Below are 19,123 nucleotides of genomic sequence, written 5' to 3' on the forward strand. Positions count from 1 at the left end.
TGATCCACTTGGACTTGAGCTTTGTGCAAGATAATAAATATGGAACTATTTTCATTCTTTTACATAGACTGATAATTAGACCAGCATGATTTTTGTTGAAGATGCTTTCTTTTTTCCACTCTGTGTTTTTGTTGTCTTCATCAAAAATCAAGTGTCCATAGGTACGTGGGTTTATGTTTGGGTCTTTATTCTATTTCATTGATCCAGCTGTCTGCCTCTGTACTTACATCATGTGGTCTTTATCACCATTGCTCTGTAGTACAGCTTGAGGTCAGGGATTGCAATTCCCCTAGAAGATCTTTTATGGTTGACAATCAGTTTGGCTATCCTGGACTTTTTGTTTTTCCATATAAAATTTTCCATGTCTGTGAAGAATTGTGTTGGAATTGTGATGGGGATTGCATTGAATCTGTAAATTGCTTTTGGTAAGATGGCCATTTATTTGTGTCTCAATTTTAATTTTTTGTTTGTATCTTACTCTTTTATATCATTTCACGTATGTATTACTTTCATTCTAACTATTATTACCTCTTACTTCCTACCACCCCTGTTCACTCTTCCTCGAAACAAATTTCTTACATCCATGTCTTTTTATTGCACAATATGACCCACCAAGATTATCCAGAGCCATCTGTGTGATGGGGTTTAGAGCTATCCTTTAGAGTCTGGTAAGCTGAGGAAAGGTTAAATAACTAAAATTGTGACTTCCTTCTCCCATATTCTATACCTAGCCGATAGTTCAAAGGAGAGGATAGATCCCCAAGTGCTGTTTTCCCTTCTTTGATTGTTGACATAGCTGGTCTTGTGTGTTCCAATACAGGTTATGAGAGTTAAGGATTACAGTAGTCTAATTAATGTTTTTGTAACAGTTCACCTTAGCTTTGGATCTTACATACAACTAAATCTCCAGCCACCTCTTTTTTAATGTTTCCCTGGCATTTGAAGTGGTGATTTGAGTAAATTTTTTAGGGATAGGTAGACCATCACCTGTCATTTATTTTCTTCATTTTAAGTAGCAGGACCAACTCAGGATAAGTTTCCAGAGAATTTTTTTTCTGGTTGTTGGTTGTATCAGCATCTTACTTACATTCATTACCAAGTAATAAATTCTGTGGAAAATATGTGGCATTGTCGATTTAACCAAACTTGTATCTGCTGATGGACTGATAGTTGGATAATGTTTATTTTCTACTTTTATGAATAACAGCTATTATGAACTATTGTGAATATTTAAGTGTAGTTTTTGTGTAAACATATTTTACATTTGCTGGGAAGAAATGCCCTATTTGCAATAGTTGGTTTATATAGAAAATGAATGTTTAGTTTTGTCAGAAACTGTCAAACACTATTTTTCTGAATGGCTGTTAACATTTTGCATTTACCCAAACATATACGAGACATATTTTCTCTATCTTTACAAGCTTGGGTTTTATTTTAGTTATTTTAATTAGAGTGTAGTGATTTCTCATTTTGACATTTTTTCTTTTAAAGGAAAAATTTCTTTTAATATCTTTTTAGATTTTTTTTGGCCTTTTTAGACTGACCTCTAGCCCAATTCCAAATTAGTGATGATAGTTTTTAGTACAGTTATCAACAGTGCTTTTAAATTCTTAATCAAGGTATCTAGTATGTATTTAAACTATTTTATGCAAGTAGATATTAATTAAATGTACTATTTTATTAATAAAATAACTTTACCTTTTTTTGAATAATTGTTTGTATTGTAGTGGCTGGAATGGCTGGTACTGCACATATCGATGGAGACCATATTGTAGTTTCAGTTCCTGAAGCTGTATTAGTTTCTGATGTTGTCACAGATGATGGGATAACTCTCGATCATGGCCTGGCAGCTGAAGTTGTCCATGGGCCTGATATTATTACAGAGACTGATGTAGTAACAGAAGGGGTGATTGTTCCTGAAGCTGTACTTGAAGCTGATGTTGCCATTGAAGAAGATTTGGAGGAAGATGATGGAGATCATATCTTGACTTCTGAGCTTATTACAGAAACCGTTAGGGTACCTGAACAGGTTTTTGTGGCTGATATTGTTTCTGGTCCTGATGGACATTTGGAACATGTGGTCCAAGATTGTGTTTCAGGTGTTGACTCTCCCACAATGGTATCAGAAGAAGTTCTTGTAACTAATTCAGATACAGAAACTGTGATTCAAGCAACTGGTGGTGTTCCTGGTTCTACTGTTACCATAAAAACTGAAGATGATGATGATGATGATGTCAAGAGCACTTCTGAAGACTACTTAATGATATCTTGTAAGTGAAACACAAAATCAATTGCTTGAGATATTAATTTCAATAATATGGAAAGGTGTTTCAGAATCAAAGATAGATTTAATAGAAATGATAGAAAAAATCTTTTTGAAAATAATTTCAAAGTTGTGGTGTTGAGATGCTTTTTTATCTATATTTTTAATATACTCAGAAATTGCACACCAGAGTAAAGTGGACGTCAGTGTCTTAGAATCGAAGTTTGTATTTGACAGGCTCAACAGAAACATTAACTGATACAAAATTTTAATGATTAATTATGTATATTTTAGAATGAATAGAAAATTATGTTATCTTGCTTTTTAAAAACATAATGGGTTTTGATATTGTCAATAAGCATTTACATAAGAACTTAAGCATGTGTGTAGATAAAGGTCATATGAATGTTTAAAATGTTTCAGTTAAACCATAAATTTAGTGTTCTATCATTCTTTCCAGATTTATGTTCTACTTTGATTGATTATGTGTAGTATATGCAAAACTATTTGATGCATTTACTGCAGACTGCTCTGAGGTCTTACAGCATTCCATTTGAAAGAATGAAGTAGAAATATTTTACTATCATTTTGGGTGATAGATTTGCCAGACAAACTATCAAAGATAATCAAAACCTCATGCTTTGATGTTTGTAAAAGGAGGGAGTCCTGGTAGAGCACTTGCCTTGAATGCCACTGTCTACACACACGTGAATGCACATAGGCTTGTGCAAAAAGAGTGGATATGTTCTTCATAAATTTTGAAGGAATCATGCTACAAATAGAAAACATTAGATGAAGGATTTTAACATTCCAAAAGATAGCCTTTTTCCTTTTAAAAATAAAAATAAAATACCGGGAAGGGAATCACCATGTAGAAAGTCTCTATGTATGCCTGTGTACTTGTAAAATGACTATGATTTATTCGTGTTAGTGATTTGAAAACTAAAAGCACAAACTAGATTTGTCCTATTGGCTATGTCCTTTGTTTTACAGAAGCTTTTCAGTTTTGTGAGATTCTGTTATCAAATCTTGATCTTAGAGCCTGGGCCATTAGTGATCTGTTCAGGAAATGCCCCTACCTCCACATTGCCAAAGAATTCAAGGCTCTTTCCAACTTTCTCTTCTAGTAGATCCAGTGTATTTGGTTTTATGTTGAGGTCCTTGATCCACTTGGTATTGAGCATTGTGCAAGGTGACAAATACGGATCTATTTTCATTTTTGTATATACTGACTACCAGGTATACCAGCACCATTTATTGAGGATGCTTTCTTTTCTCCATTGTATATTTTTGGCTTCTTTGTCAAAAGTCAAATATCCATAAGTATTTCTGGGTCTTCAATTCTATTCCATTAATATTTTTTGAGGCAGAGTTCCACATAGTGCAAGCTGGCCTTAAAGTTGTCAGGTATCCAAGATTACCCTTGAACTTTTTTTCCCATTTTTATTAAATTGGGTATTTCTTATTTATATTTCAAATGTTATTCCCTTTCCGAGTTTCCAGGCCAACATCCCCTAGTCCCTCCCCCTCCCTTTCTATATGGGTGTTCCCCTCCCCATCCTCCCCCCATTACTGCCCTCCCCTAAGAATCCTGTTCACTGGGGGTCCAGCCCTGGCAGGACCAAGGGCTTCCTCTTCCACTGGTGACCTTACTAGGCTATTCATTGCTACCTATGCAGTTGGAGCCCAGGGTCAGTCCATGTATAGCCTTTGGGTAGTGGCTCAGTCCCTGGAAGCTCTGGTTGGTTGGCATTGTTGTTCATATGGGGTCTCGAGCCCCTTCAAGCTCTTCCAGTCCTTTCTCTGATTCCTTCAACGGGGGTCCCGTTCTCAGTTCAGTGATTTGCTGCTGGCATTCGCCTATGTATTTGCAATATTCTGGCTGTGTCTCTCAGGAGAGATGTACATCCGGTTCCTGTCAGCCTGCACTTCTTTGCTTCATCCATCTTATCTAGTTTTGGGGGCAGAGGAATGGATACAGAAAATGTGATACATCTACACAATGGAATACTACTCAGCTATCAAAAACAATGACTTTATGAAATTCATAGGCAAATGGATGGAACTGGAAAATACCATCCTGAGTCAGGTAACCCAATCACAGAAAAACATACATGGTATGTACTCACTGATAAGTGGATTATTAGCCCAAATGCTCGAATTACCCTAGATGCACAGAACAACACATGAAAGTCAAAAAGGATGACCAAAATGTGGATGCTTCACTCCTTCTTTAAAAGGGGAACAAGAATACCCTTGGGAGGGAATAGGGAGGCAAAGTTTGGAACAGAGGCTGAAGGAACAGCCATTCAGAGCCTGCCCCACATGTGGAACTCTTGCTTGTGTGTCTGGAGCATTAAGATTGTAGGTATATGCTATCAAGCCCAGCCTGGAAATACTTTGCCAGTAAATATTTACATTTTCTTTAAGAAAATGTGGTATACTACTTAATGTGTTAGAGAGAGTATAAATATGCTCAAAGTATATTATATATGTATATAGAAATGTTTTGAAATATATTACTTTTTAAAATTAATATGTAGCAATAAAATTATATAAGTTGTATATACAAATAAACAAAAACTAAGTACTTATATTATTCATGAACATTTGATTTTCATACTTATACCCTCAAGTGTAGGGATTCTAGGTATGTGCTTCTAAATCCAGTTGAGAAAACTTTTTTTCAGAAAAAAATTGCTGATAAAATCATAGAAAACATCTAAGATCTGACTACTCAGACTTTCCCCAAATTTTGACTGTTTTTAATAGTTATACTTACATTTGAACCAAACTAGTTACTCTTAATATTTTTTCTCTCCTTTTAAATCTTCATTATATTACCTTTTGGTGTCCAGTGGCCATCAAGTCTTTCAAGAATTATAGAACAAATTGCCATGAAAAACTCCATTTTAAACCAAGATGTCCTTTAGTTTTTGGCCTCAAAGTATAGACTTTCCAAAATATTTAAGGGCTGAAGTTGAAGACTTTTAATAGATTTTAACTTCTTGTTAGGGTACTTTTAGATCTTGTATTTTAGGCTTTAGAGTTAGAGAATTTTTTTCTCTGCATCTGAATTCAATCCATTTAAAAGCTAAAGCTTATACCTTCTTTATCCTACCACATGGCTAGCATTGTTCACTTGTGCTATGTATCTTTGAAATTAATATACAGTAACTATCTTTGTCTAACGTTTCAGTTGAATTCTTTTTAAAAATCTAATATATTTAAGACATGTCTGGGTGATTGTTTTATTTGTGAAAAGCTTCACTGGTGTTGCTGTAAAATTATAAAAAATGTGTCTTTTACCCCCACTAGGTCTGGCACCTCAGTTCCCAAGATATCTGGTAGACATCCTAATCTTAGTCAGCAAAGCCTCTCACCCACTTTGCTCCATCCCATATCACACAGCTGATGGCCTCTCTTTGAGCCTGGCAACAATCACTCTACCCATCCATTTTCCAAGGCAGGCTGCCACCATGCCAGAAATAAACATCTCAATTCCGGGCAGCCCAGTGTCTCCACCACCACAAACTCTCTTACACTTAAATTGCCACATGAAAGAACACACAACATAATAGCCTCTAATCCAATTGATAAGATATAATTTCCCACCTAAACACACAAAGCCCTGTACACTTCCATCCTTTAAGAATATTCATACCAACCCTTAAATACAGAGTGGAACCTTGACATCAGCCTCCAGGTTCTCTCTGCAGCTTCCTCTCTAGTCTCCTTCCATTCCAGAATCCTCCTCTTCCCTCAAAATTTTTTCCCGCCCATCCTTCCTTCTCGTCCAATGACAGGCCTCATTCTATCTTGTACCTGCCTTCAGTTGTATGACATCATCCTACACACTGGAATGAGGAATCTTCTTTATAATGATCCACTATAATGTAACTAAGACTTTTTAATTTTGAAAGTGAATTCATATGGGAAAATACCATTTAAACCTCACACATTTTAATAATAAAAAATGTTGACATCTTTGCATCATTAAAAATATAACTAGTTCACCAAGATAGAACTTATATACTGAAAAATTCACTCATCTAAAGATTTAAATTGTTTGTTCATATATCAACAATTGAATTGTCACCACTTCAAACAATTTAAAAGGTTTTAATTATGCCAAAATTAAATCTGATGAGCTTTTAAAGTTACTCCCTACTCTATTTATTCTCAGGCAACAGTAAATCTGGTATATGAATTTTGCCTATTTTATTTATATATTTCACGTGAATGGAATCGTGTAATATGTGACCATTCCTTTCTGTCTTCTTAGTGTTTCTCAAAGATCCTATAGTATTGGTAATGTGTGACACTGATGTTATTACTAAATGAATTCTCTTATACATGTATACTAATTTTGTTCACCCATTTATCAGTTGACGTATATACTATTATGGCTTCTACTTCTTAACTAGCGTGAATAAGGATGATAGGAAAAATGTGTACAAGTTTTTCTGGGGGTAAATATTTTGACTTCTTTTGGCTGTGTACCTGATCATTCTGTACCATTGAAATTTAAATGTGATTTTTGTTTTTCTCATTTTTCTGCATTATAAAAAGATTTTGCTTATTGTTTAATCACAATAGCATATTAGTATACTGAATAGTTATATACTACCCACAGCATTATTTTATTGATATAGCATGAACAGGGCCAAATTCAAAAGTCTATAAAATATGACTTTAAAAAGGAGGTCATTAATTTAGGAGGATGTGGGGGTTGACATGGGAGGAAGAAGAGGCATGAAGGAAACAATGCAATTACATTTAAATTAAAATTTCAAAATTAGTATTATGCTGTATATTCTGATAAAATTTTAGTCAAATTGTGCCAGTGATCTTAAAACAAAAAAATAGAAAACTCTCAGCCTTTTCAGTGCTGCCAAGCAGTGTTCTTTACTTATGTTGACTTTGATGCTAATAGAATTTTTTAGGGATGTGATATTGCTCACTTAAAGATGGGTCAATAATCAATACTTTGGGATATGCCTTAAGATAAGCAAAAATTTAAGCTCGAATATTAAGTATTTACATTTTAAGAACAGTCATTGAAAAGTCTAGTGCTATTCCTAGCACAGTCTGACAATCTCAGTACTAGACAGGCAAGGTAGGAAGTTTGCAAGCTCTAATCCTGCTTGGGCTACATAGAAATAGCTCTATGTCCCAAAATAGGAAGAAAAGTATTTGTGAATTTATTAAGTCATTTGGTCTCCTAGTAAAACTTTGTTAATGTTAGTTTCTCTAACTAATAATACAAAATAAATATTGGTAAAGCTAAACTCTTCAAAGTACACACAAGTTTGAAAAATATCTATTATTTATTAGATGAAAATACAGAAGAAATTCAATTGCTCCATACATTTAAAAATTGCTCATTCTGAGATGCTTTATCTAAGCAGAAAACAGTGAATACATTAAACTTAATGTATGAAGCTTTTTTTAAAAGTAGAAGGAAACTCAGAAAATATGCCAACAGAAAAAGCAGTGAGGGCATATCAACTATAATTTCAATGTTTAAAGCTAAAATTTTGGTGCATAGTTTAGAACTACCCCTCAAATCTATTTTATTTCACGAACCTTACATTTCAATTATAATTTAAAATTAGTGTTACATAGAAGGAAATATGTTCACTCAATCTATTTACATTTAATAATGAAATATTTATTAAGTGAGTATTGTCAACTTTCAGTGACTCCAACCTCCACAATTTCTATTTTGGACCTTTTGAGAGTTTTTTTTTTTTTAAATAAGTACTGTTTTAAAATCGATGAATGAGCAACTTCCTTTTCCTTAATATTTTATTTGTTTTTGTATTTCTATGATCTCATTATATCATTTGACATATGTTAGTTCATCATCTTAATTCATGACATTGTCATCCCAGAATTGCTAAGGGTGTAGTTATATGGTTAGGAGCTATAGTGGGATGGAAATATTTATATCATTCTTGTGTCATTTAAGTGCTAGCTTTCATTGGCAATAGAATTTTCAAACTTTTAAATAGAATGGAATAATTTATATTTAGACAAGGTAAAAAAGCCTTTCAGAGTTAAAGTCATTTGTGAAATGTCTTGTTTTCCATTTCATTTTGGGAAAACAACATTTTTGATGACATATCAAAGGTGAAAGTTAACCAGGGAAAATGTATATTTCAACTCATTTAGATCTGCATAAAATTTTAAATACCAAGGTTATAGTTCTTTAATGAATTTTATTTTTCATAGTTTTAAAAATGTTAGATATATTCAAGAGCTTTAGTATTTTATGGTTCAAGTATGGTATTCTGAAATATGTAATAGCACGATTTTGCTTTAGATTATGCTTTAGTTTTTACAGGAACAATATTGAAATTAAAATGCTTGAGAATATTTACAGGTATGTTGCTTGAATATGACTTATGGTTATTATAAGATTGTTTAATAGAATATATATTTCATAGTTCATATATAGTATTCAGGTGATATATCAAATCATCCACAGAGACTGTAGAACAGAATAAGATTGCATATGTATATGAAAATCTTTAGTCTCGAACATCGTTGCTTTATCTTTTTGTATTACTTTTCTAATATGCTCTGAAGCACCAGGTTTTCCATAAGGAAAAAAATACCATGCAGCTAAGTATCTTTATTTATACTTTTAAAGCAAAGCACATACAAATTTATACACAAGATTTTGTGTTTTTCTTCAAATGCTTCAAAAGAAATTTGAACTCTTAGATAATATTTTCTTGATGGTTTCTGAAGTGTTTTTTAATAAAATCATTAGGACATATTTTTATCATTTAAAATAATAGGTTTGATTCATTAATTGGCTTTAGAAATAACTGCCTTTTAATTTGGGATTTGTTCATGTGAACTTACTTTATGACATGTATTTTTTCTGTTATTGATCTTAGAGATAAGATTTTATTTAAAATGCAGGCTATGCTTTATATTTTAATTGCATGTGAAGCAAATGCCTCACTAGATAGCTTGATGATTCAGTGAATATAAAAACATCATATACAAAAGAGCAAAGACATAGTATTTGAATTCACCACTTATATTTATATTAAAATTGTATTTTTGGCAATTTTAAGAATTACATTAATATCCTGGGGGCAATGTTTATGAATTGTAGTGAATAGATATTCATAAACTGCCAAAATTACAAGTCATATTCAAGAAATATGACCTACATAAATACATATTTGCTATATTAAATTTCAGTGCCTCTTATACAGAAACAGGGTTTGGTTAATATTCGTTTTTTTTAAAAATAATGTAATTTTGATCCTGTTATAGCTGATCTTGAGTATTATTTTTCCATGAAACATACCATTTTTTAATAGGTTACTAAGGGAATATAATGGGTAGGTGTTTAAAACATCATTTTGCCATTATGCTTAACACTCATTAATTATCAGTGTTGCTTTTACTGAAATTATTTCCTTTATATTTTGCAGTGGATGATGTGGGAGAGAAGTTAGAGCATATGGGGAACACACCATTAAAAATTGGTAGTGATGGTTCACAAGAAGATGTTAAAGAAGATGGATTTGGTTCAGAAGTGATTAAAGTATATATATTTAAAGCAGAGGCTGAAGATGATGTTGAAATAGGTACAAAACTATTTTAATTCCATGATATAAGAGACATTAGAATTCTCATCTTTCATGAGGATTATCTAAAATTCTCAAAAGACAAAAATGTTCATAGGCTTCTTAGTGTATTTTTAAAACTGTATATGAATATCTACATATAAAATGGGAATTGGGAAAATGTCACTCAGAATTTTTCAAATGTGAAACTTATGGCAGAAAATTTTAAAACAAATGAAAATAATTTGTATTAGAATAAGAATTATGAATTATGATGAGTGTGTAAGAGCATTGATGACAGGAATGTATTTGGGATTTTAAACCTACTTCTAGCACTTAAGTGAGAAAAACCTTCAATAGTTTGTATGTTCTACTACCTTGTTTTCTCAAATCTGTATGATGACCATAATGACAATGACATAATAAGGTTTTTATGAGGAATGATTGGATATATATAATGTATATCCATATATATATATATATATCTTTTATAGTGCTTGTTATAAATGTGATATAATTATTAAATGAAATTAGTGATAAATGTTTAAGGTATAATTTACATGAGCATTTTAATGACACTTTGAAGTTTGTTAGAATATTTATATGCCCTGTGTATCCTTATCAATTGAGGGATTTATTCCATGATATAATCTAGTTTATACGTGTTTTAATTTTTAAGGTGGGACAGAAATTGTCACTGAGAGTGAATACACCAGTGGACATTCTGTAGCTGGAGTGCTTGACCAGAGCCGAATGCAGCGAGAGAAAATGGTTTACATGGCAGTGAAAGATTCTTCCCAAGAAGAAGATGATATCAGTAAGATAAAAGGGCACTGTAATGACTTAGAAGAAGCAATAACACAACTTTAAAAACAATTGATAGCAGCCATATATGTACTGAATAACAGCTAAGTTAAAAACAATAAGCTTATTCTTGCAAATATTTAGAAGTATGGGTCCTTTTAGACGTTCTTGAACCAATATATTACTGAGATAAGAATACATAACCATACATTTCAAATAATGTGTTACAAAGAGATGAAGAGTTTATAGGTTTGATGTAATGAAATTCAAAATACATAGAATGCAACTTATATATTAAATATATTATATACATGTATAGTGCACATAAATTCACACAGGCATACAGACAGACAGGCATAAATTTAAAAATGTTTGGATCTGTTAAATTTTGTTTCATTTTAATAATTAACCTCGGAGGTAGAAAGTATTATTCATTTTTTATAAGACAAGTAAATCCTCAGGGAAAATCAATTGCTCAAGACCTTTACAACACTAGACGTGAGCACTTGTCTAACTCTACTGCCAGCGTTTTCTCTACATGGCAGTAAGCACTTCTGTCCTATCTACATTTAGCAGTGAAAGGGCTAACTGGTTGATCTATCACTGAAAAAGTTGGGTGGGTAAATATTTTATACAAGCCGTTCTGCTAGGATGGTAATTTATTATGCTGTTCATGGGTAGACCACAGGGTAAAATATCCTACTCAGATTTGCTTTCTTTTGTCATTTTCCATGCTTTTTGTTTATTTTTCTTCAAAACATTTTATTCTTTTCCTACATTGTTGTCATCTCATTATTTAGTCTTGTCTGAGGTTGTATTTGTTTCCTTGCCATCCTGACAAAACACTATTTTATCACACAAGGGCAAGAGGCTCATTTTCACACAATTATCTCGATAGTGCTATATTCTATTTATGCTACACTCTAACAGCTATTCCTCATGTCTTTCTCTAGCAACCACAGAGAGCTGACTGCTGCCTCCCTATCACAGCTGAAACTATCAAAACACTTGCTGTATAGTACTTGAGTAGGGAACACAAACGTTTATTTAAGTAATGGTTAAGTTTGTTTCATCATAAATCTTAAAAATTTTAACTCACTAATTAAATAAGAGGCATGATAGTATATGGGAAACTGAGGTATAGGTTTATCTAATGCCATAATTTGATAGGAACATGGAAAACTTAGACCAGCATCTGTGCTTATTAGAGAGGAGAAACAAGAAGATACCTTTCCTCACTTGTTTTTATACATTTCTTTTATAGTACATAGAAGATACAAGTTTTTGAAATATGGGAAAAGCATAAATTACATTTGATGTTATATTTATGAGTAAATAGAAATATTTTTTCACAAGAGTATATAAATTTTCCTTTTATGTTTAAATATTTTAAACCTCAATACTATTACCTTTAAATATGTTCTTTTTTCTCTTAGTACTATACTTAAAAGTATTGCTTCTTGAAGAGAGTCTACTGATTCTTGAACAACAGCATTTTATATTATATTTGTATGTACATATATATTTATAATCACATATGATTATAATTATTTAAAAAGTTTATTCAATGACTAGTATATTGATTATTAATCACCACACAAATCAACTAAGATGAAATCTTAAAACCTAAAGATTTAAGTTGTTTGATACTTAAGATTATAAACAAGTAATTATTTCCAAAATGTAGGTTATGCTGAAATATCAGATGAACTGTACATGGAAGTCATTATAGGGGAAGAGGAAGGAAATCTCCTTGAGATTCAGCTTGAGGACTCTGATGTTAATAAAACAGTTTCCCCTGTTGTCTATCCTGCATCATATGGTAGGACACTAGTATTTTTACCTAAGTATGGAAAGTATGTATTGATATGCCTTTGAGCAATTAAATATTATGTTTTATGATGCCACGATGTTGGCTAATTGAATAAAATACGTTGCAGTGAATTGATTCATCACCAGTTACTTTACATGACTTTTTCACACATCTTATACTATTAAACCGTGCTTAATGCATTTTTGTTAGAATATATTCTAAATCCTACCCGTGTAAGTGAGCAACATAAAATACTTTAGTTTCCTAAAATAGGAGCGACCTTTAAAAATTAATCCTTCCTCCTTTACAAAAATATATTTCAATTGTTGACATACAAATAATAAAATGGAAGTTCTGAAAAAATCAAATGTATGTTAATTCATTCCTTTTTTTATCCCATTATGTCTTTTGTTAATTTCATTATTTTTATATAACTTCCATTTTTTCTGCTTCTAGTGTACAATGCATTATTTTATCTAAAGTTCTCTTGAAGTTTATTTCATTCAGCAGTCATGCATGTTTTGAGCATCTTCATTGCTAAGGCTACACTGCAGAAACTGTTCTCGATATTACCAATTCTAAGGAGGCAGATAACAGTCCCTATTTTCAGTGGAGGGGATTATTTATTTTTTGAAGTTTTCAATAATAAATATATTTTATTGAGAAATTTGTAACAAAAGTAAAATTTTATAGATTAAAATATAATCCGGTAGTAGTTCTGTGGGCAGTATATCAATTTATAACTAGTCCTTTTTTATAGATGAAAGACGAGTTTCCCGAAGATATGAAGATTGTCAAGCCACAGGTGAGAGAGCATGTGTAGGAGACATAAATGTACTGCCTGACGAGTAACACTAGTTAGATTGTGACTCTACACAAATTTATTGACTTCACCTATTATACAACTTATATAGGAGTTTGCCTCTCTTTAATAACCAACATACATATGTATTAATTAGACAATTTACCACATGGGTGGCAATAAAAGGTTGTTATTAAAAAATATACAAATTACTTGAAGAGGAAAAGAACAAGTGTTCATATCAACCATTTACTAATGTCATTCTTGGAGAAAAGTGTCTTCTTAATTTCCATGACAAACATAATATGTATATATCACAAATTCATGTCCCAGCTTAGTAACACTTTAAGTTTAATACACTTTAGTGTTGTTCCAATATAGATTGATTTATTTTCCTTAAAGGAGACTTTTCTCATGACAAAGTCTGTAATTATTGTTTCTTCCATTGGGTAGTTTGACTCTAAACTTAAATGTAGGTTTAATATAAATAAAAAGATGTACATCAGAGCATATATGCTAGGCTGACAGTTTTGTAGATTTAAAATATTAATGTGTCTTAGTTCCTGTTCTATTGCTGTGAAGAGTGATGATCAAGGTAATTCTTCTTTTCTAAAGATTTATTTATTTTATGTATATGAGTACACTGTAGTTGTCTTCAGACACACCAGAAGAGGACATCAGATCTTATTACAGATGGTTGTGAGCCACCATGTGGTTGCTGGGAATTGAACTCAGGCCCTCTGGAAGAGCAGTCAGTGTTCTTAACTGCTGAGCCATCTCTCCAGCCTTGATAAGGCAATTGTTATTAAAGAATTGTTTATGGTTTCAGAGGCTTAGTCCATTATCATCAAGGCAGGAAACATGACAGCAGGCAAATAGGCAAGCAAGCTTGGAAATGACAACTTATATCCTGATCTACAAGCAGGCAGGTGAGCAGAGAGAAACTGCCCATAGTGTGGGGATTTGAAACCTCAAAGCCCACTTCTACATTCTCCTATAAGGCCACACTGCTTCCTTCTAATTCTACTAATTGAGAACCAAATATTCACAAATAACTATGAGCATAGCCTATGAAGGCCATGCTTGTTCAAACCACCACAATGTAATTACATGATAGAATGACTTTCAAGAACTGGTCTTACTATGCATTTTATTTTGTATGCACAAATCACATGGAAATGGCAGCAAATTTCTTGTCATATTTGTTATAATCTGAGAAGTCACTCTAAAGAATAAATTTCATATCATATACATTATTCTAAAATATACATGTATCATCTGTTTTACATATAACTACCATGACTGCGTTTGTAAAAGTAATTTTTATTTGACAGCTGTAATTGTCTCTAGGAGGTTTACTACTGAGTAAAGTCATCATTTCTAGTTCTTTCTAAACTTTCAACCTGATTCTGGCAATCTGTTCTAATCTTCTGGCTCCCTATTCTTTGGCTTCTTCTTTCTTCACCTGCCACCTGTCTCTGTAACAGTGTCCTAGTCAAACTGCTACCTCTCCCTACCTCTATGCTCTGTTCTCTTAAATGGCCTCCCTCACACGTGCTGTTCTCTTAAGTAGCCTCTCATTTCTTTGCTATTGTCCTGAGAGTTGGGCATACTCTCTCTCTTACTGTCTCAGAACTTTCTCTGATTCATTGCTTTGTCTGTCCCTCACTTTTAAATGTGGTTGCGTCCTTCTTCAGTTAACCTTACTTTCCTTGTTCAGGAGAAAAGGTGTATACTAAGGATGTGTCTATATTCCAGACATAAGAACTAAAGGCGTGTCATTCCAGCTGGATCACAGAGACCTAGACGGCCTTTGGATGTGATCCCTTGCCACAGTAGCCAATATTGGTGGTTTAAAATTCATTTTATATATATATATATATATATATATATATATATATATATATATATATATATATATATATTGGCTAACTTAGTTATATATGTTCCTTGCCAAATTCTTTTATTTTTATCAGGTTCTATTCATAAAAAGTTGATTTGATGCCATTATTTTGTATAGGTTCTTAAAATAATGTTTCTTGTGTTAAATTTACCAGTTTATTCCTTTAGGATGGTCATGTTGAAATAACTTAATTTGTATTACTATTGTACCAATGTGATTGCATGTACACAAGAGCATATAAATTAAATTAATGAGAATTAGTGAGAAAATGTGTATACTTTTAGAAATTTAACCCCATAATTTAGCACAGTGTCACCTCAAGTAATTTGCTTACCAACCCCCACCCCCAAATACACATATGTGCAGTTGAACAGTATTTCTTTCTTTTTGTTATCAGGAAACACTTTTGACTCTGCATTAGAAAACCGAAGCACGACAGCAGCGCAGTACCTTCAAATTTGTGATAGCATGAACACAAATAAAGTACTGAAACAAAAAATCAAGAAGAGGCGGAGGGGAGAAACAAGGCAGTGGCAAACAGGTAAGATAGTTCTGTTTTATAAATATTACAATAAATTTATATGCAATTTTATCTAATACAAGGAGGAAAAAAATCAATGTTTTCATTGCAGTTACACACCCATGTAACCCTGTATACTATATATATATATATAATTACATATATATTACGATTTATTTTAAGTCACATTGTGTGTGTGTGTGTGCATGTGCGTGCGTGCGTGCGTGTGTGCGTGCGTGTGTGTGTTGTGAGCTGCTTGACATTGGTGCTGAGAACCAAACAGATACTTTGCTAGAGCATCAAGTATTTCTAATCACCAAGTTATTCTCCAGATCTGATAATTATATTTAACAGTATATGATTGCGACTTTTAAAAGCATATTTTTCCTAATTCAAAAGGTATTTTAAAGACAATTTTCAGATGGTTTAAATCATAAATATTCTTGATTCTTTTTATATTTCATGCCATAGATGAGTAGTCTAAAGTAGAGAGCCACTTACTCCTTGGTAAACAACTTTACTAGAAATATTTTATAGTATGCATTTTTATTATATAGGCTTTTATTCAACTAGTATTTTCACATAGTGAATTTTAGCTAGTTTCAAGAAACTGTTTTACACATTTTTTTAAAGAAGTGTGATAAAATGTCACAATTTCCTTTTTTCCTTCTTCCAGCTGTTATAATAGGTCCTGATGGACAGCCCTTGACAGTATACCCTTGCCATATTTGCACAAAAAAGTTTAAATCCAGGGGATTCTTAAAAAGACACATGAAAAATCATCCCGATCATTTGATGAGAAAGAAGTATCAGTGTACAGATTGTGACTTTACAACTAACAAGAAAGTGAGTTTCCATAACCACTTAGAAAGCCATAAGCTCATAAACAAAGTTGATAAAACCCATGAATTTACAGAATACACTCGAAGATACAGAGAAGCTAGTCCTCTGAGTTCAAATAAACTCATTTTAAGAGACAAGGAACCGAAGATGCACAAGTGCAAGTACTGTGATTATGAAACTGCTGAACAAGGACTGTTAAATAGACATTTGCTGGCTGTTCATAGCAAGAGTTTTCCTCATGTTTGTGTTGAGTGTGGAAAGGGTTTTCGTCATCCTTCTGAACTCAAGAAACATATGAGAACCCATACCGGTGAGAAGCCATATCAGTGTCAGTATTGTGTGTTCAGGTGTGCCGATCAATCAAACCTGAAAACTCACATTAAATCTAAGCATGGTAACAACTTGCCATATAAATGTGAGCATTGTCCTCAATCATTTGGTGATGAGAGAGAGCTTCAACGCCATCTGGATTTGTTTCAAGGACATAAAACCCACCAATGTCCTCATTGTGATCATAAGAGCACCAACTCAAGTGACCTTAAGCGGCACATCATATCTGTCCATACCAAGGACTTTCCTCACAAATGTGAAGTCTGTGATAAAGGTTTTCATCGTCCTTCAGAGCTTAAAAAACATAGTGATATTCATAAAGGTAGGAAGATTCATCAGTGTAGGCACTGTGACTTTAAAACATCAGATCCATTTATTCTTAGTGGTCATATCCTTTCGGTTCATACTAAGGATCAGTCATTGAAGTGTAAAAGGTGCAAGAGAGGATTCAGGCAACAAAATGAGCTGAAAAAGCACATGAAGACTCATACTGGAAGGAAGATTTACCAATGTGAATATTGTGAATACAGCACCACAGACGCATCTGGCTTCAAACGACATGTGATTTCAATACATACGAAAGACTATCCACATAGGTGTGAGTTCTGCAAGAAGGGCTTCCGAAGGCCATCAGAAAAAAATCAGCATATAATGAGGCACCACAAGGAGACTCTTATATAGTAAGATTGATATAAAGAAAGAAATTATTTACAGAATAATATATACTATTTGGGAGTAAAATCTCTGTTTTATCTGGTTTCAAAGCTTGATATTAAATCATAAATTTACACTCTTTGTACTAAAGATCCTAAAATACTTGGACTAAAAGGCAATCTCAGAGCCCTTTGAAAATTACCTAAAGATTTTAAGACGTACCATAGGATGGTTACAGAGGACTTAACTGTATTTAACAGTATTATATGCATAACTCTACTACAGAGGGAGAAAGTTAAAACACCTTATTTGATTGGTCACACTAGAGATAAAGTGTTTCTGAAAGGAGGATACATAAATGATTTAGAAATGCATTGCTATAGCAAGCAGCCTCACTTTTATGCAATTTCAGAAATAGGGTGGGGAAAGAAAATGCAGTCATCCATCAGTCACTTAATCATTAAGCCTTTTATATTGTACCTGGACATTGGATTCCAGAAATGGCAAATGTTTTGTGTATTTGTTACAAGGAATCTTAATCTGAAAAAACAAGTTACATTGATTCAGTCCTAGTTAAAAAAGTAAAAAAAAACCTTCAGAGTTGTTGATATTTTATCACAGGATATGAAGCTTAAGACATAGCATTCTGTGCTGAAGTGAAATATAAGAAATAAAAAGTTCCAGTTTTGATGTTCAAGTAGATTCAGTATGGTATATATGATAAAAGTGTATTTGAGTCAAATGTGGCTTTCTGAAATGGATGCAAGTATGTTCAAAAGTCAATACTATGTTTCTTATAATCTAAATGTTAAATTGAGAGAACAGTTTTCTTAAATATTAAAATATTTAGAATTTTTAGGGCAGTTTTAGTAAGTATGACTGTTCAAGTCTTACTTGCTATAATGTTTAAAGGTGCAATTTTATGCCATTATTGAAAAATTTGATTTTTAAAATCTATATACCATATTCTTAACATAAATTTTCAGTGAGGTGGTATTTATGCAGTATTTAACAGATCAATATGCTGCTAATAGAGTTTGGAGGTGGGTGTTCAGTTTACAGTGTATAAATTTAAAATATGCATCCCTTAACAACGCTTTGTGTTAGCATGCTGCAAATCAAAATGGCGCTTAATATTAAAACCTGGTGTAGGGAATTTTAATGAAAATCCTGTTCATAAATGTAATGCATATGATGTGTACTTTGAAGTTTTAGTTGCCCTAATTTAGTTTATATTCAGCTGTTCAGCATAATTAATGTGTAATTTTACTTCATGCTATATTGTGACTTTGTGTTTTAAGTAATATTCACCTTTCTGTTTTTGCACCAGATAAGAATCAGTTACTTGAAAATAAATTTTTTATCTTTCTTAACTTCAGAATATTAAATTTGGAAAATCTACTAAACTTGTGTGTTATGTGGCTGTAAATGATGTACACGCTGTAAAATAAGATTGTTACTGTTATGTGGACTTATTATTTCTAAATGTTACTCATTGAAATGAGCATACAATAAAAAGCATTTATTGCACTTCAAAGTTTTATACGTTTATTTAAAGTTCTGTTATAATTTTCATTCTGTATTAAAGACTTTTCA

General features: G+C 32.4%; 1 protein-coding gene across 5 annotated transcripts in view; it reads left to right on the forward strand.

Moving 5' to 3' along the window:
- The window catches only part of Zfp711 (zinc finger protein 711), a 33,108-nt gene extending 14,044 nt beyond the window's left edge, over window positions 1–19,064 (forward strand). For 2 of the 5 annotated variants that reach the window (XM_087599358.1, XM_087599357.1), the window contains 7 exons: window positions 1,728–2,270; window positions 9,724–9,879; window positions 10,538–10,675; window positions 12,350–12,484; window positions 13,236–13,280; window positions 15,578–15,721; window positions 16,377–19,064. In XM_087599358.1, coding sequence (XP_087455484.1) covers window positions 1,728–2,270; window positions 9,724–9,879; window positions 10,538–10,675; window positions 12,350–12,484; window positions 13,236–13,280; window positions 15,578–15,721; window positions 16,377–17,554 — 2,339 coding nt within the window. In that variant the 3' untranslated portion in view covers window positions 17,555–19,064. The remainder of the gene's footprint in view (window positions 1–1,727; window positions 2,271–9,723; window positions 9,880–10,537; window positions 10,676–12,349; window positions 12,485–13,235; window positions 13,281–15,577; window positions 15,722–16,376) is intronic. The other 3 variants (XM_087599359.1, XM_087599360.1, NM_001401122.1) reach the window with 2 other exon arrangements.
- Window positions 19,065–19,123: the final 59 nt, after the last annotated feature.

This window comes from Rattus norvegicus, chromosome X, assembly GCF_021556685.1.
Source record: "Rattus norvegicus strain SHRSP/BbbUtx chromosome X, alternate assembly SHRSP_T2T, whole genome shotgun sequence".
Taxonomy (NCBI): domain Eukaryota; kingdom Metazoa; phylum Chordata; class Mammalia; order Rodentia; family Muridae; genus Rattus; species Rattus norvegicus.